The following is a 27,772-nucleotide window of genomic DNA, read 5'->3' as shown; positions in this document are numbered from 1 at the left end:
ACCTGACACAGAAGCTTGCATTCAGGCAACTGCTCTTCTATTACAGTGAAAATTTTTTATTTCTTTTAAATCTAAAGCTTAACCTATTGTGACCCCAGATATGAGTGGTGGCACTGGGCAAGTGGGCACAGTATCCAATGTGAACCTCACACAGAAGCTGGCAGGCAGGCACCTGCAATTACATTACACAGGAAAAAAAAAAAAAAAAAAGCAGCCTGATGTTCCAGCCCTAAAAAGGGCTTTTTGGGGTGCTGTCCTTACAGCAGAGATCAGATCAGTCCTTCAGGATTGTAGTGGACACTGAATACCCTAGCCTAGCTATCAATTTCCCTATCTAATCAGCAGCAGCTAAACTTTCCCTCCTCTCACTAAGCATGCAGCTTCAGAATGAATCGAAAATGGATGCTGGGAGGGAGGTTGGAGGGTGTGGAAGGGAGGGAGTGCTGCTGATTGGCTGGAATGTGTCTGCTGACCGAGAGGCACAGGGTCAAAGTTTGCCCAATGATGACGAATAGGGGGCGGATCGAACTGCGCATGTGTCCGCCCACCGCGGCGAACGCGAACACGCTAAGTTCGCCGGGAACTGTTCGCCGGCGGACAGTTCGGTACATCACTAGACCTCACTTTGATTAGTTGGTGCAATTTTGGCTAATTGTTTTAATCCCTCAAAGGGACACTATAGTCACCAGAACAACTACAGCTAATTGCCTTTTTTCTGGTCAGTAGAATCAATACCTTCAGGCTTTTTGCTGTAAACACTGTCTTTTCAGAGAAAATGCAGTGTTTACATTACAGCCTTGTGATAACTCCACGTGCCACTCAGGGCCGGTCTTAGGGGTGTGCGAGCTGTGCGGCCGCACAGGGCGCCATGGCAACAGGGGCGCCGGGCGGCCGACACAGCTCGCAGTCGCTCTGTCACTGGCCGGCCCGAGATTGTGTGAGAGCTGAGCCGCGGTCAGTTTCCGGAGCGTGGAGGAGGAGCTTTGGGGCGCAGCCGCACAGGCGCAGCGTCTAAGTGCTGCACCTTTACAGAGAGCCGCGGAAGGATCCGCTCAATGTGTGAGGGCGGCAGACGGTGCTCTGCAGACAGGGAGGGAGCAGCAGCCTTCAAAGTAAGTACCTGTTCTTATTTATTTATTTATTTTTAAACCAAACATCTTTCATTAAATGGGGGCAGGGTCTAATTAAGGGGGCAGGGGACTAGGTAAGGGTGACCCTGGGTCTAATTAAGGGGGGCAGGGGACTGGGACTGGCTATGGGTGACCCTGGGTCTAATTAAGGGGGGCAGGGGACTAGGTAAGGGTGACCCTGGGTCTAATTAAAGGGGGCAGGGGACTGGGACTGACTATGGGTGACCATGGGTCTAATTAAAGGGGGCAGGGGACTGGGACTGGCTATGGGTGACCATGGGTCTAATTAAAGGGGGCAGGGGACTGGGACTGACTATGGGTGACCCTGGGTCTAATTAAGGGGGGCAGGGGACTAGGTAAGGGTGACCCTGGGTCTAATTAAGATGGGCAGGGGACTGGGACTGGCTATGGGTGACCCTGGGTCTAACTAAGGGGGGCAGGGGACTAGGTAAGGGTGACCCTGGGTCTAATTAAGGGGGGAAGGGGACTGGGACTGGCTATGGGTGACCCTGGGTCTAATTAAGGGGGGCAGGGGACTGGGACTGGCTATGGGTGACACTGGGTCTAATTAGGGGAGGGGCAGGGGACTGGGACTGGCTATGGGTGACACTGGGTCTAATTAAGGGTGGCAGGGGACTGGCTATGGGTGACACTGGGTCTATATAAGGGGGGCAGGGGACTGGCTATGGGTGACCCTGGGTCTAATTAATGGGGGTAGGGGACTGGCTATGGGTGACACTGGGTCTAATTAAGGGGGGCAGGGGACTGGCTATGGATGACACTGGGTCTAATTAAGGGGGGCAGGGGACTGGCTATGGGTGACACTGGGTATGATTATGGGGGCAGGGGACTGGGCATGGATGACAGGGTATGATTAAGGGGGCAGGGGTTTGATTAAGGGAGGCAGGGTCTGATTAAGGGGTGCAAAGGGTTGATGAAGGGGTGCAGCCTGGGGATTGATGAAGGGTACAGGGTCTGATGAATAGAGGCAGTATCTGATGAAGGGGGGCCAGGGTCTGATGAAGGGGGCAGTATAATATATTTAATATACATTATTGTTACCAGTCAATCCAGTTATTTATTATTGTACTTGTTTGCACTTGTACTTAAATTATCTGTAATTAAAAAACAGTTTGTTCCAAAGACTGTTTTCCTCTTTGTGTATGTTTAGGGGGGGGGGGGGGGGAGGAGGGGGCGCCACAAGATTAGCTCGCACAGGGCGCCTGAACACCTAAGGCCAGCCCTGGTGCCACTCCTGGGGAAGCATTGTAATTGGCTCAGACCACCACTTCTGATGATGTCAGCAGACAGCAGGCAGGTCAGAGGCAGACAGGGGCAGAGCCAGCAAGGGGTGGCTTTAACACTACAGGGTCAGGAATACATGATTGTGTTCCTGACCATATAGTGTTCCTTTAAGAACATTAGGACATTTGGCTTCACAAATGGGCCCCAGGTAAGTATGTGCTTTATTATTCAAACATTCATAAGCCTGCCTTATTAATCCTAGAGAACTGCTTTATTTTGATAGGCATGGCAAGGATATAAGGTTTATGTCATACAATTAGATAATTAAAGACAATATACAATTTTAACAAAGTCCCCCATTATTTTGCATAAATCATGTGTTTAAAATCAGGTTCATATATCGATATAAACTTTTTTTAAGTTAAGTATGCTGTATTTTGTATGTATCTCATTGGGAAATTAATTCCTTTGAGTTCTCATTAATTAGCAGAAATTCTCTCACCTAAAAAAAAACCCCAACAACTTATTATGATATATTGATATCTCAAGAGATCTCATTCAGATCTCAGAGTATAAATGCAGTTTATAAGACGGCACTCGACACCCACCCGAGATCTACTTGCAAATATATCACTATAATAGTGAGAGCAATACAGGTAAGTTTTTTTTTTTTTTTTTAATACGAGGGAAACACAGGTAAAATATGTTAGAGCTGTAGAGGTTATTGTCATAGTGTGTTAGTTATTTCTGTTGAATAACTATAGTTATTAGTAACAATAGCTATTCCTGTGAGTATTATATTTTGTCCTGATATTATTGTCACAGATAATGGCTAATCAGAAAGTATTTTCTGACTAGCTAATAGCTTTCAAGTGGCAACAGTACATGTAAACACACAACTGCATCAAACGCCAACACTACACACAAATAGACCACTAAGTTCACACATATCTTATGCAAAATCGCATACGTTCAAACACACAAACACTGCTCACAGTGTCTGCACAACACGTGGAAATCTACTATTTGGCAACCCTTGCACTAAGGAGCGAGGCAAAAATGTTTTTGCTCCAGGACCTCTCTACACATCAATATAAAAAATCAATAGTTAGTGATAGCACATATAAACATAATATGTACAAAAAAGGCTGTGCATCAACCCTGAGGACTTGAAGAAAAAAAAGACTATTTAAAATCCATTAAAAGTTCATATTAGAAATAGCTACCTAGAAAGATTGGAGCCAAAATAGCTTAACAGGCATTTACATATTTTTGGGATACTAACGCTTTGGCCCTATGCATTACACAGCTGAAGGGTTCTTTAGCAGCAATATTAATTTACCATATATACTCAGTAGAGAAGAGGAGATGCATAATTAGAGAAGGATGAGATAGGATAATGATGTAGTTGTTATTGCAACTTAATTAACCGTGTGTTCTTCTTGTTTCTCCTTAGTAATATTTTGGAATGAGGCGATGGAGAATCAATCAGCCGTTTCTGAGTTTGTACTTGTTGGATTTCCAGGACTCCCACTGAAATTATATAATCTAGTTTCTATGATAGCATTTTTTATCTTTAACATATCATTGTATGCAAATGGAATAGTAATAGTTGTGAACACTAAGAATGTACACCTACACAAGCCAATGTATGTAATCATTGCAAACCTTGCTCTCTCCGATCTTCTTATGGACATTATAACTTTACCCAAAATCCTTGCCAAGTATTGGTTTGGTGACAATTCTATTTCTTTTAATCTTTGTTTCTTCCAAATGTTTTTTGTCCATAATCTGTCAGCACTTGATTCTTTCATTATCATGCTCATGGCAATCGATCGCTATGTTGCCATTTGTAAGCCTCTGAGATATTTCTCCATTATTAGTAATGGGCTAATGGCTAATATATGCTGTGTGTTTTGGTTTACAGCAGCTATTATTGGAATGTATGTTACGATCATAAGTGCAAAGCTTCCCTATTGTGGACCGAACAGAATCAAGAACTATTATTGTAGCCTGACACCAGTTGTAGTTTTGGCTTGTGCAGATTCAGCACCCACCAGAAAAATTGGTTTTGTTACTGCCATGATTGCTCATCTCCTCCCATTATCTTTTATTATATTCTCATATGTAAGGATCATTAAGGCAATCCGATCAACATCTGGCTCAGAAACGTGGCAGAAGGCTTTTTACACATGTACCACGCATTTGTTTGTCATTGTAATGTATTATGTCCCTCGACTCATGGTTTACATCTACAACCAGGTCCAGTTAATACCCAATGCTGATTTGAATGTGCTACTTATTTGTCTCTATACATTTGTGCCACATTTTGCCAGTCCTATTGTATACTGTCTCAGAACTGAAGAAATTAAGCAAACTCTGCTAAAAGCTTTTAAGAAGAAGAAGATCAATTCATAAATCAGACCAAACGTGGGTTATTTAAAAGTTACACTTGAGCAGCTCTGGTTAAACATATTCTCTAGAAAATGTGTCTAAGGAAGCAAATACTCTTAACAACTCTGTGTCGTGTTAACATATTTAAATATAAATTCTGCAAGAGGAATAAGATGTTTGATTCATTGGTGATATGCGCAAAAAACAAAACTAAATTAATAAAATGCTCACATGTTAAAACACAATAAGCTGTGTTGGCAAAAGAGCTCAGTGTGACTACCTTCTGGTGATTACATTATTGCATTCAAAATTTTTGTGTTTTTTGGGATTATGTCTCTAGCATGGTGGTTTTATACATTGTGGGTTTCGCCTATAATTTAGACATCCGTGGCATGGCATAAGGTAATTCTGTAACTTTTAAAAAGGTGTACAAACCATGCCTCGCTTTCACTTGTCAAGCCCTAGGAGGCTTATACCTATATTATCCATCCCTCAGCAAACTAGCCCAGGTGAGTATACAAAAATACAGCTTATTAGAAAATAATATTTTATATAACAAGTAACATATAAAAAAGTTAAATAATCAAGCATATTAAAAAAAATATATATAGTTTTTTTTCCCAATTTCTTTAAGTACAAGCAGCAGGTCAGAGGACAGTAAACAAATATAGTACCAAAGCATACAGGTAAGATGCACAACCACATTGAAGTTTATCAATTTGTGAGGAGGAAGGTAACCTTTAAGAAAGAGGAAAAGTAAAAACGACAATACAAAGAGAAATCTAAAGGGGGAAAGGACTAGGAGTAAGTAGAGATGAGAGAGCCACTACCATCAGGTACGGAGGCAACATGGTTAAACCAAACATCTAAGAGGTATATGGTCTAGTAAATTCCTCCCATAATGAGCATATTTTCTGAAATGAAAATATCGAGCTCCTGACACGTGCTGTCAACTTATTTATGAGGATGTTACAGTTTATTTTATGACGGGCAACCTTGAGCAGGGGAACTACTTTCTTTTTAAAACTAATATAAAACTATTTTGAAAACAAATGCAGTTACGTTTCTAAATTGTTTATTTATATATATTTCATGGTAGTAAAAATATGGTAACACATTACAGAAACAATATTTTCTAAATGATCAATTTACAGATTTTAATATAATAATTTCAATAAACATTTCAAGCTCTATAACAACTACAAAGCACTGTAGTGGTTGTGGTGACAGGAGTGTCCTGAAACTACCTCCCTCAACTTAAGGAGTCAAGCTGTTTAGTAATTGTTTGACTTCTTGGGGTCCATCATGCACCACTCCACACCTCCTCCCTGCTTAAAGAAGAGGCAGAATCCATATCTTTAGGAAAGCTGATGGCCTCCCAGAGTAACCTCTACCAATTAATACTTTTCTAACAACCTACTTCATACCCCTACTTTTACCCTTTGTGTCACTATACTCCACTCCCTCTAGAAAATAAGCTCATTGAGCAGGGCCCTCCACCCCTCTGTTCCTGTAAGTCCAGATGTCTGGTTACAATTACATGTCTGTTAGTCCACCCATTGTACAGCGCTACGGAGTCTGATGGTGCTATAGAAATAATAAAAGAATAAAATAATAACAATAATACCTGTCTCTTGCTCTCTCCTAAAGGGCAGCACTCTATTCTCTTCTCCAGCTCTGCTTCACTCCCACTTTATTTGATTGCTATTTCCTGTCCTATTGTGTTTTATACCCCACCTCCTATAGACTGTAAGCTCGATTGAGCAGGGCCCTCTTCAACCTATCGTTCCTGTAAGTTTTCTTGTAATTGTCCTATTTATAGTCACAGCCCTCTTATAATATTGTAAAGCGCTACGGAATCTGTTCACGCTATATAAATGGCAATAATACAAAAAATAATAATAATAATAATAATAATAATAATAATAATAATAGTACACAGGTGCATTTTCATACCATTTGGTTCACAGAGTGAGAAGAAGTAACCAATAGAAGGAAAAAGAAGAGGAGCAGCAAATCAAATACAAAATAACAATAATTAATAGATATACAGAGACAGATAGACATATAGACAGATTAGATAGATACATACATAGATAAATACAAAGAGTTTTTTTTTATTGTTTTTTTTCTGTGATCTGTGAATGTTATCAATATTAAGGGGCTGTCCCCTAACCATCAATCAGCTGTATTCCATCAAGTTCCCTAGGGCCTGGACTAAAATGGATCTCTTTGCGGCATAGCTGGGTTAACAGAGACCTAATATGTTTCATGTAGGGGTAGTAAGTACTAAGCCTTGTAACGCAAATAAAGGTTGTGAAGTTTGTAATTTGGGATTTTGAAGGTAGGAGTCTAGAACCGCAACCGGGCACCATTTATTGTGGGTTGGATAGTATGTTATCTACTGGTGGTGTGTGTTGACTCGTTTTTGAATGTGGTAGAGCCAGTAGGTAATGATTCATGTATTTTTTGTATTTGGGGTCATTTAAGACAATGGTCTGTCTGAGTAGTGGTGATAGTGGTAAACTCTTTTGGCCTAAGAAAACCGTAGAAAGCTACATACATGGTTGTTTAAATTACTGTGTTGGTACTGGAATTAAATGGTCTTAAATCTAAAAGGTTGGACAATGATTTGAAAAGGTGATTGTCTATAGGTATTCCGTGTGAGGAACGTGGGGGAACTGATTTCTGGATACCTCTTAGTATGTTTCTTTATCTGGTAAGATGACATGAAGCTATGGTTGTTTGGCCATAAGGTTAGCATGTGGTGTTGAATGCCTGTCAGATATAATGTTATGGTGTTGTGAGATAGTTTAAGTTTAAGATGGCAAAAGGAGGCAAAGCCTAGTAGAGTTGGTATGACAAAAGGTTGAGATATGTTGTGTTCCAACAGAAATCTTTTAAGCAAGGTGAAGGCTCTGTTAAACGTCCTACGAGTATTGGACGAAAGTGCTAATTGGGACAGCTCCCTGCTATGTTGCATGAGTATGTCTATTCCATGATTAGATTCTGGAACAATGGGGTGGCTGTGGCTGCTTGAGCGGCTGTAGGGAGCACTTGATGAAAGGCCTAGAATTTAAATCAAGACAAATTGTCAGCAGCGATGTTACAAACACAGGGTACATGCAGGGGTGTATTAGTCGCGAGGCAAACAAGGCATTTGCCTTGGGCGGCATTTTCCAGGGGGCAGCAAAAAAAGCCGCCCCCAAATGCCCAAGGCAAATGTCTTGTTAGCCTTGCGGCTAACAGACATGCCGGCGGAATGCTGGGCGGTCGGGCGGCGCTTGTGGGCGGCTGGCGAGGGAGCACTTCCCCTGAGCTGTCTGCTCAGCTCCCTCCCGCGCCGCACAGTGAGGCTGGGAGGCGGAGCCGGAATATGACGTCATATTCCGGCTCCCAGCCTCACTCTGAGGCGCGCGAGGGAGCTGAGCAGACAGCTCAGGGGAAGTGCTCCCTCGCCAGCCGCCCGCCAGGCAGTGCCGCCCGATCGCCCAGCAGCCAGGGAGGAAGAGACACCCCCCCCAGCATTCCCAAAGGTAAAAAAAAATGTGTTAATGTGGGTGGGTGAGTGTGTGTGTCTGTTAGTGTGTGTGTCTGTTAGTGTGTGTGTCTGTGTCTGTTAGTGTGTGTCTGTTAGTGTGTGTGTCTGTTAGTGTCTGTGTCTGTTAGTGGGTGTGTCTGTTAGTGTGTGTGTCTGTTAGTGTCTGTGTCTGTTAGTGTGTGTGTCTGTTAGTGTGTGTGTCTGTGTCTGTTAGTGTGTGTCTGTTAGTGTCTGTGTCTGTTAGTGTGTGTGTCTGTTAGTGTCTGTGTCTGTTAGTGTGTGTCTGTTAGTGTGTGTGTCTGTTAGTGTCAGTGTCTGTGAGTGTGTGTGTCTGTTAGTGAGTGTGTGTGTCTGCGTGTGTGTGTGTCTGACTGTGTGTGCCTGTTAGTGTGTGTGTCTGTTAGTGTGTGTGTTTGACTGTGAGTGTGTGTGTGTGTGTGTCTGAGTGTGTGTGTGTGTGTGTGTGTCTGACTGTGTGTGCCTGTTAGTGTGTGTCTGTGTCTGTTAGTGTGTGTCTGTTAGTGTGTGTGTCTGTGTCTGTTAGTGTGTGTCTGTTAGTGTGTGTGTCTGTTAGTGTCTGTGTCTGTTAGTGTGTGTGTCTGTTAGTGTGTGTGTCTGTTAGTGTGTGTGTCTGTTAGTGTGTGTGTCTGTTAGTGTGTGTGTCTGTGTCTGTTAGTGTGTGTGTCTGTTAGTGTCTGTGTCTGTGTCTGTTAGTGTGTGTGTCTGTTAGTGTCTGTGTCTGTTAGTGTGTGTGTGTCTGTTAGTGTGTGTGTCTGTTAGTGTCTGTGTCTGTGTCTGAGTGTGTGTGTCTGTTAGTGAGTGTGTGTGTCTGCGTGTGTGTGTGTCTGACTGTGTGTGCCTGTTAGTGTGTGTGTCTGTTAGTGTGTGTGTTTGCCTGTGAGTGTGTGTGTGTGTGTGTGTGTCTGAGTGTGTGTGTGTGTGTGTGTCTGACTGTGTGTGTCTGTGAGTGTGTGTGTGTATGTTAGTGAGTGTGTGTGTGTCTGCTTGTTTGTGTCTGCTAGTGAGTGAGTGTGTGTCTGTTAGTGTTTGTCTGTTAGTGAGTGTGTTTGTCTGTTACTGAGTGTGAGTGTGTCTGTTAGTGAGTGTGTGCTTCTGTTAGCTAGTGTATGCGTATCTGTCAGTGAATGTGTGTATGTGTGTGTATTTATAATGCGGGGGGAAAGGTTTGGTGGGGGTGGCGCGGGGGGGGGGGGGGCGCCTGAGTTTTGTCCTGCCTAGGGCAGCACAAAACCAGGATACACCACTGGGTACATGAAAACTAACTAAAAAGAAATTGTGACATGCAGCCAACCAGGTGAGTTTCCTTAAAAATCTCATGATCGTTAAAGATAATGAGCGGCCCTTGTTGATGATATGGCACATGGCTTGGTTGTCTGAGTAACAACACACCGATGACCCTGACCATAAATTACCCAATGCCACAGCAGCTACCACAATGGGGTAGATCTCAAAAAGAGCTGAGGTAGTGGAAAAACCTTCCAAATCCTGGACTTCTACAGGCCAACTACCCCAAAGCCATTCGTTCCCATAGATTGCTGCAAAACCCGTGGTAGATGCTGCGTCTGACCATATGGTTGGTTGATGTTGTTGAGAATGTTCCCTTTTTTGTCTTGTGGTAAAATTGCTTGCATGAAAGCAGAGTCAAGTTGGATGCCAAGGAATGTGATGATAGTATTTGGGCCTTCTGTTTTCTTGGGGGATACTGGGAAACCCAAGTGGTCAAATGGCTTCCTTGAGGCTTCTAGGGGGAAAGGTGTTGTCTTCGACCATCAAGAAGTCATCAAGATAGTGGATGACTGTGGGGCATCTGGATATGTTTAATAATAACCAGCAAAGAGTTTCTGTGAATATATCGAAAATGTTTGGGCTACTCTTTGACCAAAAGGTTAAGCGGGAGAAGAAATAGTAACTGCCTTCCCATTTAATGCCATGTAAGTGCCAAAGTGTGGGGTGGATTGGTAGTAGTTTGAATGAGTTAGTGATATCAGTTTTACTTAACCAAGCTCCAACCCCTGCTTGATTGATAGCTGAAATGGCATGATCAATGGTGGCGTATTGTAAGGAAAACTCCTCGGAGGGTATGAGGGAGTTGAGACTTGGGGTAGCAGATGTGTGTGGTGCTGATAAGTCTATGATCAGTCTTTGCTTCAGGGAGGATTTCCCTGTGACAATCCCAATGGGATTTGTTCTCCATGCTGTAAATTGTGGGGATTGGAAAGGCCCAAGTAGAAACCCCTCTGCAATTTCTTGGGCTATCTGTGTGTTAACAGCCGAAGGGTTCTGTTGTGCTGACTATAAGTTTGGGCATTCTAGATTCTCTGAAGGCATATGTACGATACCTGTATGGAAGCCCTCAGAAAAACCAGAGATAAGGAAATCTACTAGATTTCTGAAAGGGTGATGTGTCAGTAATGCTGATAATGCATTGATGTTTACAGATGTTAAGTACGGTTTTGGGTACATTTTTTGGGGGCACATGGTTTTAGCATGTGCCCAGAAACATTTTGAACATGTATGCAACAGTCTGCATGCACTGAAACTACACGTACCAACATTAACATTGTTACAAATATGGGATTTACCAAAAATGATAATGGGACAACCCAATTTGTCCCTGGTAGTTTTTTATACGACAATCCAGTGCAATCCAACTATGCCAGCAGCTCAAAGTGCCCAGAAATCGGTGCGGGATCACACGGGGAACATAATGATACTTCTCCCTGACCGACAGGCCAAAAGAGCAACCTTACCGACCATGCGGCCTACACCGGAGCGGAGCCTGAGGCGAGGGGGAGGCGGCCGATCCCCCAGCACGGGTTCTGCTCACACGTCCCACTCGGAGGTTGCCCCGCTACCCCCCCCTCTGGACCGGCGGGGGATATCCCGGTCCTCGATGGGGACGATCACCCCCACAACGCGACTCACCAAAGCAATTAAACCCACACGAGCACGGGAATACAGGGGTGCAATCAAGATGGAGGCAAGAAATACCCTCATCACACCGCCCAAGTGCACCCTGACATTCTTTTACCGGCTCCACGACATCCTAAGGCTACACACAAAGGGTCGGTACCTTAAACAAGCGATGCAAAATGTAGCGGCATGGGTCCGCCCGACTACTCGACGCCTTCTGAGTGGAGGCCCCTACCGAGCTTCCAGACAGCGCTTTCCTCAAAGCTCGATGCAGCGGGAAACGCTGACAAGCCTCCCGGGCGCCGGCAGTCGCCCTCCTACGTGCCATGAAGAGACCAAGCCTTCACATCTTACCTATAATTCGGCAGCGCCGGAATTCTACGGCCAAAGAGGTACAACTCAGCGCTCATACACACGAGCAAACGACCGCAAGGCCTACCGGAAAGCAACTCAGCCTCTAACTGGTGGCGGACTCGGATGGGGAATCTTTCGAGGACTTACTGGTGGCGAACCCCTGCAGTGGCACCGACACCGCAAGTACCCATGGCCCACTTATCGAGCCTCAAGGGCGGGCATCGGCTGAATGGGATACCAGGCACCAGAGGTGGACCGTACTTATGGAGGGACAACACATGGTCCTATAGCATTCATGCCGATATACTCATACTCACTGATGATTAACCAAGCAAAATAGACTCTATAATGTACATAGTGCTGGCTTGAGATTAACAATTACTTTTCTTGTATTGATATCCATGTAAGCCTGTTTCACAAGCCTGTTCTCTAAGCCTGTTCTACGCTTAGTTTGCTTGAGATACTGTCTAAAATCGGCAGGAAATGTTGGTATATAATTGCTGGATCAGACTAGCTAAAAATGTACATCATGCATACTATGAGACACACGCGTCCACATTATTTTATTTTGTTTTATTTTGTTTAATTAACCATGCTACGCATAGACAATCCTGAGCACATACCCATATATTCCCTAGCCTCTCCACTCTGGGAGACAGAGCCAAAGAAGGGCAATTATGCTATTATGTCTAATATCTAACTCTTGACAAGTCAGGCAATGTTTCCCTGTACATAATCGCCACTGAACATGGTGAAATAGTACTAAGTTTCATATTTTACTGTCTAACTGCCTACTAACTAAACTGAGCAAAGTGATCGTCCCATCAGGAACAAGCATCTACCCTAGCACCCTCAGATAAGCATTTCCAACACTCTTATATTGCATACCTTAGAGATAAGCCTGTTTAATCTTTTATATTCTAGTTAAGCTTAGCATTATACTGTTGTTTACTCTTATATAACAAAAAAAATGTGCATAGTCTTACCATGCCAAATGATTGTACATCTATGCTTATGAAAACTCTGGCATTTGCTATTGTGGCATTGCTAGTATAAAATGTACCTTGTCTAATTAATGCACAACAAAATAAAGAATTTAAAAAAAAAAAAAAACACGACACTTCTCAGGTGAACCACCATAGCGTACTGGTGGGGTAATACGGGAAGAGGCACCTACAGTGGCTACCTCTAGGCCTGAACTTACAGAGGAAATTGGAGTAGGACGCGTCTCCTCTGGTGGGTTATTAGCACGAGATAATAACGCCTGTAGTGCTAAGGCCATTTGGTCCATTCTGTGTTCCATGGCGTCAAACCTGGAATCAGAGGACCCAACCTGACTGTTTGTACCTGCAGGATCCATTGGCCCTGTCGTAATGTCAGGATCGGGACAGGGATCCAACACGCAAAGTACAAACAGGTACAGGGTACGTATACCGGACCTTAGAATGGCCGGACTAACGTACGGAGAGTATAGAGAATGGTCAGAGACAAGCCGAGGTCGAGGGAACGAGAGGACAGGTAAGCGAGTAACAAGCTGGGTCAAGGATAACAGAGGTAAACAGAGTAAGACAAACGAGCCGGGTCGGAACCAAAAGGATAACTGAAAAACACCAGAGCACTGTGTGACTAGACAGGCTAGAACCACGACAGGGCAATGAGCAACAGAGCGAAGTATGTTTAAATACCCTGGCTAGAGGGGATAGACACGCCTCCGATGAGTCCTGATTAGTCTCCAATGGATTGAGTGACAGGTCGTTCCGGATTGGCGTCATGACGTCGGTCTCCGGGCGCCATACTACATAAGGAAGTGACTCCCTCGCGGCCGACGTTTATGTGACCGGGTCGACCGCGAGGAACAGGAGAAACCTGGCGTCCGGACGGATAAACGTTCAAGTCTCTACCTCTCTCGGAGGCAGAGACCTCAGGTACCCTGACAGTGTATCAAAAAGGCAGAAAAAAACGCTTATTACCACTACACCTGGTACAAGCTAGCGGAAAAATGATCCCACACTAAGGTTCAAAATATACCTTTTAAAATACCCTGGGGAGTCTACTTTAAGAAATGGTAGGCTTTTGTGGGGTAGTTTGAATTTAAAATCTGCTAAGATGCTTGGAAATTGCACATAAGCCCAGCGTCAAAATTCAAAGTTCGGTAAAACTGATATGGCTTGGTCTCCTATATGGCACTGTAGCTTAACGAAATTGTAACAAAGACATTCATTGGGGGTGTCTTTTTACTCAGAAGAATTAGCTGAGCATAATTTGGGGGGTTTGAACTTAGTGGCACATATGAAATATACAAAATGCCCAGCAAAAATGCAATCCGGACGTAAAAAATGCCCAAAATAATTTTTTACCACATACTTTGGCATATATTGGTGAAAAAATGGGGGCATGCTAAGGCACAATATGCACCTTATGAGATATCCTGGAGTGTCTACTTTTACAAAGGGTAGGCCTTTGTGTTTTTTTTTTAAACAGTCAAACTGTTATAATAACCCAAATGGTAGCATATGCTCATTAAATCCGTCTCTCAAAATTCAACTGTGAATACTGAAGAGGACAGGTCTCAAATATGGCACTGTAGCTTCACAAAATAGTGCCAAAGACATACAATGGGGGTGTCCTTTTACTCAGAAGACTTAGATGAGCATCATTTGGGGGATTTGAACTTAGTGGCACATATGAAATATACAAAATGCCCAGCAAAAATGCAATCCGTATGTAAAAAATGGACAAAATTATTTTTTACCACATACTTTGGCATATATTGGTGAAATAATGGGGGCATGTTAAGGCACAATATGCACCTTATGAGATACCCTGGAGTGTCTACTTTTACAAATGGTAGGCCTTTGTGTTTTTTTTTAACAGTCAAACTACTATAATACCCCAAAGGGAAGCATAGGCTCATTAAATCCGTCTCTCAAAATTCTACTGTGAATACTTAAAAGGACAGGTCTCCTATATGGCACTGTAGCTTCACGAAATAGTGCCAAAGACATACAATGGGGGTGTCATTTTACTCAGCAGATGTAACTGAACATAAAATAAAACTTTGTACAGGAATAGCACACACCAACTTTACAAAATACACATGAGAAGTTCTTTGTTATAAGTTTGTGTGCCAAAAACCAAAAAAATAACAACATTTTACTCCAATTTTTAGCAGAGGTTGGCGGTGAAATGGCTATGTCGAAAGTGTAAAAACATCATTAGGTAAATAGCCTATGATGTCTACTTTAAATAATTACATACTTTTGTGTGGCAATTTTGTTTTCTTATATGGCTATTAACCCCTTAAGACCGGAGGGCGTACAATTACGTCCTTTTTAAAGCGTCTCTAAACGCAGCAGGGCGTAATTGTACGCCCTCCGTTTTTTTTTTAATTACCCGGTCGCCGGAGATCCCACGCCGGCGATCGCGGTTGGGGGGACTCCCAGGGAGCCCCCCGCGGCACGTCCGCCCTCTTCAGCTCCCCCCGGGCCATGTGAGAGTGAGGTCCTTGCGAGGACCTCACAATCACATGGCCGGGATAGCTCGCTGCAGCATTGCCAGCAGGGGGACTAACTGTAATGACAGTTAGTCCCCCTGCTGGCTGAAATCAAATAAAACAAAAGTTAAATAAGTGTAAAAATAAATAAATATATACTTAGATCATATATATATATATATATATATATATATATATATATACATATACATACACACAAATACACTGTCTAGGTGTATTTTACTATTAATATATATAAATATACATACACACAAATACACTGTCTAGGTGTATTTTACTATTAATATATAGAGATGTCCCAAATAGTTCGCTGGCGAATAGTTCCTGGCGAACATAGCTTATTTGCGTTCGCCACGGCGGGCGAACATATGCGATGTTCTATCCACCCCCTATTCGTCATCATTGAGTAATCTTTAACCCTGTACCTCACAGTCAGCAGACACATTCCAGCCAATCAGCAGCAGACCCTCCCTCCCAGACCCTCCCACCTCCTGGACAGCATCCATTTTAGATTCATTCGGAAGCTGCATTCTTAGTGAGAGGAGGGACAGTGTAGCTGCTGCTGATTTAATAGGGAAATTGATAGCTAGTCTAGTGTATTCAGTGTCCACTACAGTCCTGAAGGACTCATCTGATCTCGGCTGTAAGGACAGCACCCCAAAAAGCCCTAGAACATCAGTCTGCTTTTTTTTTTTCCCTGTGTAATCTTATTGCAGTTGCCTGCCTGCCAGCGTGTGTGTCAGGCTCACAGCGTATACTGTGCCCACTTGCCCAGTACCACCACTCATATCTGGTGTCACAATAGCTTGCATTTAAAAACAAACAAACATTTTTGACTGTAATATAATAACAGTCAGTTTCCTTCACACGTGTGCGTTTCAGGGCCTGCCAGGGCACAGTGTAACACCAGTGCAACTCATATCTGGTGTAACAGTAGTGTACATTTAAAAAAAACCTAGAAATTTGACTGTGAAATAATAGCAGTCAGTTTCCTTCACACGTGTGCATTTCAGGGCCTGCCAGGGCACAGTGTCACACCAGTGCAACTCATATCAGGTGTAACAGTAGTGTACATTTAAAATAAAAATAAAAAAATTTGACTGTAATAGATTGAATAGCAGTTAGTTGTCTGCAAGCGTGTGTGTCAGGCCTACAGTGTCTACTCTGCCAACTTCTGCCAGTGCACAGTGCCACTCATATCTGTTGTCACAGTAGCTTGCATGCATAGTACCACTAATCAAAAAAAATATGACAGGCAGAGGCAGGCCACCCTGCAGAGGCCGTCGTGGTCGTGGTGCTGTGATTCCCTTTGGCCCTAGAATAATGCCCAGTGTTCAGAGGCCACGTATCCTGAACTCGAAAAGTTCTGAGGACATTGTTGACTGGCTAAAACAGGACACCCAATCTTCTACAGCTTCCGCTCGGAACCTTGACGCACCATCCTCCTCCAGCTTAGCTTCGGGCACCTCTCAAGTTACCACTCGCCCGCCTGCCGCCACCACCAACACTAGCACCACAGCCGCTTCACATGATCTGTCAGAGGAGTTATTTACACATCAGTTGGAAGAAATGAGTGATGCACAACCATTATTGCCAAAGGATGTAGATAACAGGGATATGGCTCAGTCAGGCAGCATTACACACATGGACGTACGGTGTGATGATGATGATGTTGTCTGAGTTGTCAGATACAAGTGAAGCGGTTGATGATGACGATGTGTCCGTGGATGTCACGTGGGTGCCTGCTAGAAGAGAAGAAGAACAGGGGGTAAGTTCAGATGGGGAGACAGAGAGGAGGAGGAGATGAGTTGGAAGCAGGGGGATGCCGTCGCAAGGAGCTAGTGGCACAGTCAGACAGCATGCATCGGCACCCGGGGTCAGCCAGACAGCACGCCAATCAACGCATGCTGTTGCTACCACCAGAATGCCGTCATTGCAGAGCTCAGCAGTGTGGCATTTTTTTTGTGTGTCTGCCTCTGACAACAGCGATGCCATTTGCAACCTGTGCCAAAAGAAACTGAATCGTGGGAAGTCCAACACCCACCTAGGTACAACTGCTTTGCGAAGGCACATGATCGCACATCACAAACACCTATGGGATCAACACATGAGTACAAGCAGCACACAGCACCACTGATACCTGGTCTGCAAAGCATGTTCAGGGCAGGTATATCACCTACACTGCGCATTGGGTAAACCTGCTGATGGCTGCCAATCATGGAATGCGTGGCTCTGCAGAGGAGTTGGTGACACTGCCACGACTTGCAGGCAGGCCTGCTGCCACCTCCTCTACTCCTCCTACTCCATCCTCTTCCATAACCTCCTCGGCTGAGTCCTCTTCTGCTGCTGCGTCTTGCTCCACATCAACGGCACAGTGTCACGCCGTCTTGGGGTTGACTTGCCAGAAAGCAGAGAGTCACACCGGACCAGCACTCCTGTCCACCCTGAACGCACAGGTGGATCAGTGGCTGACTCCGCACCAACTGGAGATCGGCAAAGTGGTTTGTGACAACGGAAGAAATTTGTTGGCGGCATTGAATTTGGGCTTGTTGACACATGTGCCGTGCATGGCACATGTTTGTAATCTGATTGTACAACGCTTTGTGCATAAGTACCCAGGCTTACAGGACGTCCTGAAGCAGGCCAGGAAGGTGTGTGGCAATTTCAGGCGTTCCTACATGACGCACTTTTCAGATATCCAGCGGCGGAACAACATGCCAGTGAGGCGCTTGATTTGCGACAGCCCGACATGTTGGAATTCAACACTCCTGATGTTCGACCGCCTGCTCCAACAAGAAAAAGCCGTTAACAACTATTTGTATGACCGGGGTGCTAGGACAGCCTCTGTGGAGCTGGGAATTTTTTTGCCACGTTACTGGACGCTCATGCGTAATGCCTGTAGGCTCATGCGTCCTTTTGAGGAGGTGACTAACCTAGTCAGTCACACCGAAGGCACCATCAGCGACATCATAGATTACCTCACCTTTATTAAGATGAATGAGGGATGGATCCCGTAGGGACTGACAGTGGTCGATACATTTGACTAAAAAAGGCCTTAAGGGATTAAACTGATAAGAATAGTACTACTTAACACACCTCCTTTCTGGTGGCACATTAGATTGCACGCGCAGTGCCCCAAATTTGAAGTAGGAGGACCGACCAAGCATCTTTTTCCATCTCCCGGTTCCTAAAATCGATGCCATATACACGTCCCCTGATAGGGGACGTAACAGGGATTAAACTGATAAGAATAGTACTTTTTAACACTCCACTCCTATCTGGTGGCACATTAGATTGCATGCGCAGTGCCCCAAATTTGAAGTAGGAGGACCAACCAAGCATCTTTTTCCTTCTCCCGGTTCCTAAAATCGATGCCATATACACATCCCCTGATAGGAGACGTAACAGGGATTAAACTGCTAGGAATAGTACTACTTAACACACCTTATAATAAAGCAGAGAGAGGCAACGCAGAGAGAGGAGTCTGAAGAAGAGGAGTCAGAGGAGGAAGGTGGCTTTGAGGAGGTGGAACACCAAACACAGCAGGCGTCCCAGGGTTCTTGTTGTTACCTTTCGGGGACCCTTGGTGTTGTACGTGGCTGGGTGGAGGAAGAGACCTTCAATTACATCAGTGAGGACAAGGAACTGGACATGGCTAGCTTGGTATCCAACCTTGTGCAAATGGGGAGTTTGCGGTTGTGCAAATGGACTGTTTGCGGTTGTTTGCGGTGCGTTAAACAGGGAGTTTGGTCTGTCAATGTGAAGCGGGCATAACCCTTACATTACCTGATCGATACAACATCATACCTGATGTTTTAAAGCACGTTATTCCAAACAATTTAGGAATGTTAGGTGATTTATGCCCTTTATGGATTAAAACCAGACTCTGCATCAACTATGTAATTTTCCATGGGAGTTTTGCCATGGATCCCCCTCCGGCATGCCACAGTCCAGGTGTTATTTCCCTTGAAACAACTTTTCAGCCATTCGCGAACGGAAAATTTTATGTTTGCGACATCTCTATTATTATATGTAGTAAGGCCTTTTGGCCTGTGTTTGTGGGAGGGGCGTATGACACACCCCTTCCCTACTTAAGGGACACCCCTTACCTGGCTCCATACCTTCGAGGTCAGCGTTGCATCCTGAATCCACTTCTGGTTCACGGACGGCGCCATCTTGCTTTCGGAAACCGTGGAAAGACCCGTAAGGAGTTCCTGGACACAGGTTTTCTTCGGTGTCAGCTGTGTCCAGGAACTCCTTACAGGTCTTTCCACGGCCAGCCACGCACAAAAAACCCGGTCTTCCTCGCTGATCGAGTCCTCTGGACTTCTCAAACGTAAGTCCGTCGCCCGGATCACTTCCCACGGCGTCGCAATAAATTTCAGCCTCACTTTACGGCCACACGCTTTACGGCCAAAGTCTCAGGCAAATTAACCCTCCGGTTTCCGGAAACCAAGTACTAAGTATGTAGCATTCCTATGCTTTACTTTTTCCCTCCTTTATTTCAGGTTGTTTCTATATTATAAGTTTTAGTACCTGATAGTAGGATTATTCATTTTTAATGCAGATTATAGTTCATTAAATACCAGTCTGTTTTATATACATATAACGATTATAGCATGTATTTCATAATTTATGCTGTCACATTAATTATACCTAGGTTAGGGCTCATGTATTATTAGTTCATGATATTATCCTGGTATACATATACATAGTTTTGCTTGAACAACTTTACTTTTTGTGTACCTTCCATTTACACTTAGGAATTTGTTTTAAACAAACGTTTTTTTTTTTTTCTCCTCCTTGTTTAAACACACCATGTACACTTTTCATTACATGGCACTTGTCATATGCTGACTTTTCTTTATGTACTCAAATTACATACACTAGAAACTCAGATAATTAATCAGGAATAGGTATAATGTGTATATATATATGTGATAAGGTTTTCTCTAATTTAATTGTGTATATTACGTTGTCACTACCATGTACACCCGTTTACATGGCACGTACATTTCCTGACCTTTCTGCATATACTCAAACGATATATCGTGTATACAGAACACGGTCCCAACATCTCACACTTTCAGGTTTGAATCACACTTTTGGTTTAACCTCTCATACGTCAACTTTTCTGCATATGGTCAATTTTCATAGTTTAAACTCATACTCCCTGCACTACGTTTACTACAGTAGGACGGCCATATATATATTTTAAATTTGGTCACCAGGTATACACATTATATGTAGACACTACAAGCTAATCCTGCGTTACGGTTTTTCTCCATAATAAATCAGGCGGGGTACTTCCTTACTCTAATTGTTCCCCTTCAACACATACGGTTAATAAAATCAACCACAGCATATCTAGTCTACGTTAGTATCACAGGATCCATTTCTCATACTATCATATCTATTTCTACCCTTTTAGGTTTATCCAGGTTTTCTATACCTTACGCACCATATACGTATACATACTATCAGGTATGTAAGCCTGCTCACGTGTCACATACGTTCTCCCTAAATAGGACGTAGAGTACTGGCAAGTTAGGGGTATAGGCCCAAATAGGTATCTCCCCTCTTGGCATACCGCCTATAGTTTAGAGGTCCGCGAGGCCAACACCCCGCCTCAAACGTTTCGGAGGCATACACCCCTCGAGCCACACGTTAGTTAGCCGCCTCGCAAAGTTTAGAGAGGGCGTCACCTGTCACTCCCTTCCCCTGTTTTTCTTTTATTGTCACCGAGAGGCCTACGAATTCCTGCCACTACATGGGTGGCCTCAATATTCCCTCGCGCCAACGCATAGATAGAGCCTCTCATAGCCACTTGGCAAATAGCAGGGCCTCACCTGTCACCAAAGGACAAGATTAATTTTTTCGCCTCACACGGCATAATTAGCCCGCCAGTACATCCCATGGGTTTCAACACTAACGGTATATTTTCTCATCTAGTATGTCTCAAGAAGGGGTAGAGGATTTCTCCATACCGAGCACTCCGGCTAGACCAAACTCCCCACCACCGGAAGAAGACATGGCTAGTCCTGCATCATTCAGGTCCTGGACAATCCCTCGCATAACTAACGAACTCAGGAGGCGACACATTCCTTTCCCCGCTACTGCCAGGAAAGCGGAACTATACAAACTGTTGCACACCTCAACTGATAACTCTGATGCAGGGGAAGGGACTAGCCAGTCTAACCCGACAGATATACATGGCATGCTTACATCCCTCATGTCATCCATGGGCAAGGTAAACTCCAGGCTGGAGAAACTGGAATCGGTCACCACAGCCCTTACCTTGGCTGGGTCAGTCACTGTGACCCCTCCGCCACTGGTCGAGTTGCCACTAGTTTCTCCAGCCACCACCTCTGACGAGCAGGAGGTTAACCCTGCCCATATGATACCTGAGCACCTTAAGAAAGACATCCTGGAAGGTAAAGATGTCAACTTAGCTGCACTACTAATTGCCTCCCAGGATGTGGTGGAGCATAAAACTTATGCGTATGAGGATATTTCTGTGGTGGTAAAGTCCAGGGATGCACGCCTAAACAGGAAACTCACCATCCCGGAATTTGTGTTGGCTTTTGGCATCTACCGGGATGTCATATGTGCCGTTTACCCACACAGGCGTGAGGAATTTGACATGTATATGCACAAGCTGGTGGACCTGGGCAATAAATATGGTGGATCGGCATTCTACGATTACCATAGATCTTTTTCTGCAAAAGTGTCAGGCGCCTTCTCACAGTACGGGACAAGGTCCAACTGGAGTAAGATAGACACAGTGATTTTCTGCAGACACTTTGCAGGGCTAAGGACGCCGGCTTGTGCATACTGCTCCTCCATGCCTCATTCGGCAAATTTTTGTCCCACCACTGCTAACGAGCATACCTACGTGCAAGGACCTAGCTCCGCTGGTCCTACGGAGAAAATAGCTAAAGACAAACTGGGTAGACCTATCAAGTTTCTGGGCAAATCCCAGATATGTAATAACTTTAATGTTGGTACATGTAATTACAGCGGTTGTCGTTTATTGCATATATGCTCAAAATGTTTCAGGGCACATGCAAAAATCATGTGTCCCAATAAAATGTATCCCAAACAGTACCTAACGTCTATCAACATATCCCTACTTGCGACATTTCTGTCACAGCATCCATCTACACATTTAGTAGATTTCATAATCTCTGGTCTATCAGAAGGATTCCACACAGGTATCATACATATGCCTTCAGGAATCCTGGAATGTCCAAATCTACAATCCGCCCAACACAACCCTACAGCTGTTGACACACTCATAGCTAAAGAAGTGTCAGAAGGTTTTTTATTGGGACCTTTTCAATCCCCTCCTTTCACTACATGGAGGACAAACCCTATCGGGGTTGTCACAGGAAAATCTTCCAACAAGCAGAGACTTATTATCGATTTGTCGGCACCACACACCTCTACCACTCCTAGCCTCAACTCCCTAATACCATCGGAGGAATTCTCCCTGCAATATTCCACTATAGACCACGCCATTACGGCTATCTTACAGGCAGGAGTCGGTGCATGGCTCAGTAAGACCGACATAACAAATGCAGTCAAACTACTACCAATCCACCCCACACTGTGGCACCTACATGGCATCAAGTGGGAAGGGAACTACTACTTTTTCTCACGACTAACTTTTGGTTCTAAAAGTAGTCCAGCCATATTTGACACATTTGCCGAAATCCTATGCTGGTTACTACTCAATATATCCAGATGCCCTACAGTCATACATTATCTGGACGATTTCCTAATGGTCGAGGAGAATTCTTCCCCTCCCACTAGCCTCAAAGAAACTGTCAGCCTATTCAACCAGTTGGGGGTCCCAGTCTCCCCTACCAAGACCGAAGGCTCAGATACCATCATCACTTTCCTGGGCATCATGCTAGACTCAGCCAACATGCAAGCTAGCCTACCACGCACCAAGGTAGAAAACATTCTGACAAACATCAACCTCTATATACAACTACGCACTTGCAATCGCAAAGAGTTACAATCTTTACTGGGGTCACTCAATTTTGCCATGCGTATTATACCTCAAGGCCGTGCTTTCATATCACGTCTCCTCAGCATGTTCCCACGGTTTCTACATGATGCACACAGATTAACCCTAGATACCCAAGCCACGGCAGACCTTCTCATGTGGAGAAACTTTTTAAACTCCTGGAACGGAAAAAGCATGTTCCTCCCTCAATTGTCTGACACTTCTCCTACTGTTTGGACAGACGCGGCGTCTACCACAGGTTTTGCAGCAATTTTTGGGAACGAATGGCTTTGGGGTAGCTGGCCTTCAGAGGTGCAGGACCTGGAGTGTTTTTTCTCTACCTCAGCTCTTTTCGAGATATATCCCATCGTGGCGGCTGCCGTGGCATGGGGACATCTATGGACAGGTTCATCAGTCAGGTGTTACTCAGACAACCAAGCAACCTGTTCCATTATCAACAAAGGTCGCTCCAACTCCCTTACTATCATGAGATTTTTGAGGAAACTCACTTGGTTGGCAGCATGTCATAATTTTTTCTTGCACTGTGTTCATATTCCAGGTATTTGTAACGAGGCAGCTGATAATTTGTCTCGTTTTAAATTCCAGGCCTTTCATCAACTTCTCCCATCAGCCGCGCTCACAGCCACGGCCACTCCACTGTTCCATCAGCTAACAATGGACTAGACGTTATCATGCAACATTGCAGAACTTTGTCCCAACTAGCTCTATCTACAAATACCAGGAAAACCTACAACAGAGCTTTCAGTTTATTCAAAAGATTCCTTTTGGAACACAACATATTACAACCATTCATCATGACATCTTTTTTAGGTTTTGCCTCTTTTTGCCACCTCAAACTCAAACTTTCTTACAACACAATCAAACTATATCTTACAGGCATCCAACATCACATGCTGACCTTACAACCCAACAACTCAAGTTTCATGTCATCATACCAAATCAAGAACATCCTTAGGGGTATACAAAGATCCGAACCCCCGCATACAGCACAGAGGCTTCCTATAGATTTTCATATCCTTAAGAAATTATCACAACTACTAGATCTAAAGCCCTTCTCCTTCAACACATCACTAGTCATCAAAACAGCTATTTACGTGGCTTTTTATGGGTTTCTGAGACCTAGAGAGTTTACCGCCATCAATACAACACAATCCACTCACCTACTGCTTCATTCACACTTAACCAAACACATGGACTATTATATCCTGACACTACCTCATTCCAAAAACAGTAAACACGCTCCACCCGTAGAGGTTAAATACTATCCGACTCACAACAGTTGGTGCCCCGTCCCAATACTGGACTCTTATACAGAGAGTCTCAAGGCACCACCATCACAACCACTTTTTGTTCTACGAGGTTCAGTTCTCACTACTACCAACTTCATGACCCACGTTAGGTCATTACTAACACAGCTGGGACTCAAGCCAGCTAACTATTCAGGCCACTCCTTCCGCATAGGAGCAGCCTCCACAGCCTCCAGTGTTAACATACCGGTTCATGTTATCAAGACACTGGGGCGCTGGAAATCATCCGCTTACACACGGTACATTCCTAACCCTGTACAAGAAGTAAGAAATGCTTTTCAGAACATGTCTTGTTAAAAGTATGTATATTGGTAGTTTGTATTAAAATATTGGACTTTCTATTTTTGCCCTCTTTATTTTCAGGCCTACCTCATCGTCGGTTTCGGCACACCACAACCGACTTGCTACTTTTATACCATCCTACACTTATTAGGCCTTATTTCTCTTTGCCATCATGAGCCCTTCACACAAGTAGTAAGGCCTTTTGGCCTGTGTTTGTGGGAGGGGCGTATGACCTGGCTCCATACCTTCGAGGTCAGCGTTGCATCACCCTCCCACCCACACCTCTTTATCAACTCCTTTTTCTTACATTTCTTCTTGGTGGGCCCTCTTTATTTTCAGGCCTACCTCATCGTCGGTTTCGGCACACCACAACCGACTTGCTACTTTTATACCATCCTACACTTATTAGGCCTTATTTCTCTTTGCCATCATGAGCCCTTCACACAAATATATAATTATATATATATTTGTGTACGGGATTATGGAAGGGGGCGCACATTAAAGTGTGTGTAGTTTTATAAATAAGAGTCGGTTGAGGTGTGCCGAAACCGACGCGAGGTTAGGCCTGTAAAAGAGGGCCCACCCAGATATAATGATGTATAAAGAGGGTGTGGTGGGAGGGAATTTCCGAAATCGTCGAAGACAGGTAAGTGAGGGGTTTGCTGGGTTTAAATAGGCTAAAAATCCCTCCCACAACTTCAGGCATACGCCTTCTATTTGTGTACGGGATTATGGAAGGGGGCGCACATTAAAGTGTGTGTAGTTTTATAAATAAGAGTCGGTTGAGGTGTGCCGAAACCGACGCGAGGTTAGGCCTGTAAAAGAGGGCCAAAAAGTATGTAACATTTATTTATCATAACAACATCATTTAGACATATTATGGAAAGCGAGCCTGATTTCCTTCTCTGGATTTGGAATGTACCGGTTGTATGCCGAGGACTTTCCGCGTCCCATCTTCTCTACAAGATGAGCTGGAACTTGACAACTTGAGGCTGCTGTGGCGGCCCTAATACGGAATGAATGTCCCGAGAAGGAATTTGGATTGAGGCCAAGACTAATAAACGAGGAGTGAATGTATAGCATGAACCGTTTGAGAGATGTGGCAAAAATTGTACGAGCAACCATTATAATCGGAACGCATTTATTATCTTGAACCACATACTATACTTACACATATCGTAAGCCGTAGAGTACGTTTGCTTAGTATTAGTAGACAAATCTTACCTGCGCAGACTCTAACTCCAGGCACGAACGATACCTTTTTTGACCTGCAGAGGAAATCTGGACTGCGTGTTCTTTTATCACAACCGTTACGTCTAAGCAAGGTCCGACTTCAGGACTTCGGAAGTGACTAGGGCGGAATATACTGTGGGGGACTTGGGACGACAGGGTTAGCGTTCATTAAAGATAAAACGTTACCTGGAGCTAGCTCTTATAGCATGCTGAGAGGAGGAAGGCAACGTAATTTGTTCAGATTATGCAAAACTCGGATGCCCATTGAATTTCTCGTGTAGTAGAGCTGCTAGCTAATGGGTACCAATAGGCGAGGATGAGGACTATCCCGTAAGAGTTGAGGCCGTGCCAGTAGCCCTGCGTTTGAGAGAGGCCCTACCTATGATTTGGGCCATGTGGACTTGTACTAACTACGCGCGGCAGGGCGTTAAGCTCTTGAGGACAAGCGTTAACCTGACCGTACGTGTGTGATTACCTGCAATAAACCATAGCGAAAAAGGACTGTAACAGGCACCTGAGGAAACTAACTGTTGTGATGTGAACCGAAGAATAGAATGCAAAGCCGTGACTCACCGTAGGGAAATGTTTGCACAAGAGAGGAACCTGAAAAGGAGCTTTGATTGTAGTTTAAATTCGAAGACGAAAAGTGTTTATATAGCAAGTACCCTACAGCAGTTACTTGGTAGGCATGAGATCGTGAATGTCTGTATTACAGGATGCTTAAGGGGTTACAACTTAAATCGAAACAACCAGCATGACCGAAAGTAACTCCCGGTGGACTTCTTAACTTTAATAAATTGAAACGTGAACAACGTCCAACGCGTGAAGAATTAATTGAATGCGCATGGAGGACCCCGTGAATGTCGAGCATGCAGACAAGTCCCAAATTAGTAGATTAAGGATTTGAATGGTATTCGTTTGGTCGAAATGGAGGCAGAGTGATGCCTCGATGTATGATATGAAACAAGTGGGAATTCTGTTTACCCGGTCTAATCAGATTGCTAAAGCTTATCCTGCATTGCTTGTATAAGTGACGTTGACGTGAAAATTAAGTGATAGTATGAGTCGATAAATGATAATTTAGAACTCAATGTACCAAATGCCCCTAATATGTTGCGAAGTAAAAAATAGTATAACTGTAATACATGAGTCTGGAAGCAGTCACTGTATGTACGACAGCGTCTGGAGGACCCGACGATGGTCCAATACAAGGCCAAACCTGTACACCGTGCAACGTGAAAGGCAACGTGAGACCCAACATACGTATTTAACTGAATATATGTAAGAAATGCCTAAAACAAGTAGTTAGAGGAACCGCCGGTCTTGGTGTCAACTAGCTTGGCCTGGGCGCGTAGTGTATGAGGCACTTAAGGATCACCAGCGAGTGACAGGTTGGGGTAATATATATATTGGCATCCTCGTACTGTTAAAACTAAGTATCTAGCGGACCCTTAGCCTGTAAGAGATAACGTATTGAAAGCACAGGATCAGCCGAGCATGAAAGTTCTGACATACTGTTGTAGCGCTGTAAGAGTACGTAACTCACAATCGAAACTAAAGCGGGAAATAAAGCGCTAGGATACCTGATTTGGTTATAGGATCTAAAACATAGTGATTATGCGTGATGGGTCTGTAGTGAGCCGTCCCCCCCAGCGTACTATGGGTGCGAGCGTGAGTGTGTGTGAGTGTGTGCTGGCTGACTAGCTAGTGCCGCAAGGCGGCGAAACGATTACTCTAGGTTGGTGACAGGTGAGGCCCTGCTATTTGCCAAGCGGCTTGAGAGGCTCTATCTATGCGTTGGCG

The 27,772-nt window shown here is 44.2% G+C and overlaps 1 protein-coding gene across 1 annotated transcript; it reads left to right on the top strand.

Moving 5' to 3' along the window:
• The first annotated feature begins 3,848 nt into the window (after positions 1-3,848).
• On the top strand, positions 3,849-4,793 carry LOC134601002 (olfactory receptor 6B1-like). The gene has a single exon (XM_063445415.1). The coding sequence runs from the start codon at positions 3,852-3,854 to the stop codon at positions 4,791-4,793; it is 942 nt and encodes a 313-aa protein (XP_063301485.1). The 5' UTR covers positions 3,849-3,851.
• The last annotated feature ends 22,979 nt before the right edge of the window (positions 4,794-27,772 follow it).

This window comes from Pelobates fuscus, chromosome 1 (assembly GCF_036172605.1).
Source record: "Pelobates fuscus isolate aPelFus1 chromosome 1, aPelFus1.pri, whole genome shotgun sequence".
In the NCBI taxonomy this organism is placed as follows: domain Eukaryota; kingdom Metazoa; phylum Chordata; class Amphibia; order Anura; family Pelobatidae; genus Pelobates; species Pelobates fuscus.
This window is presented reverse-complemented; position numbering and strand designations above follow the sequence as displayed.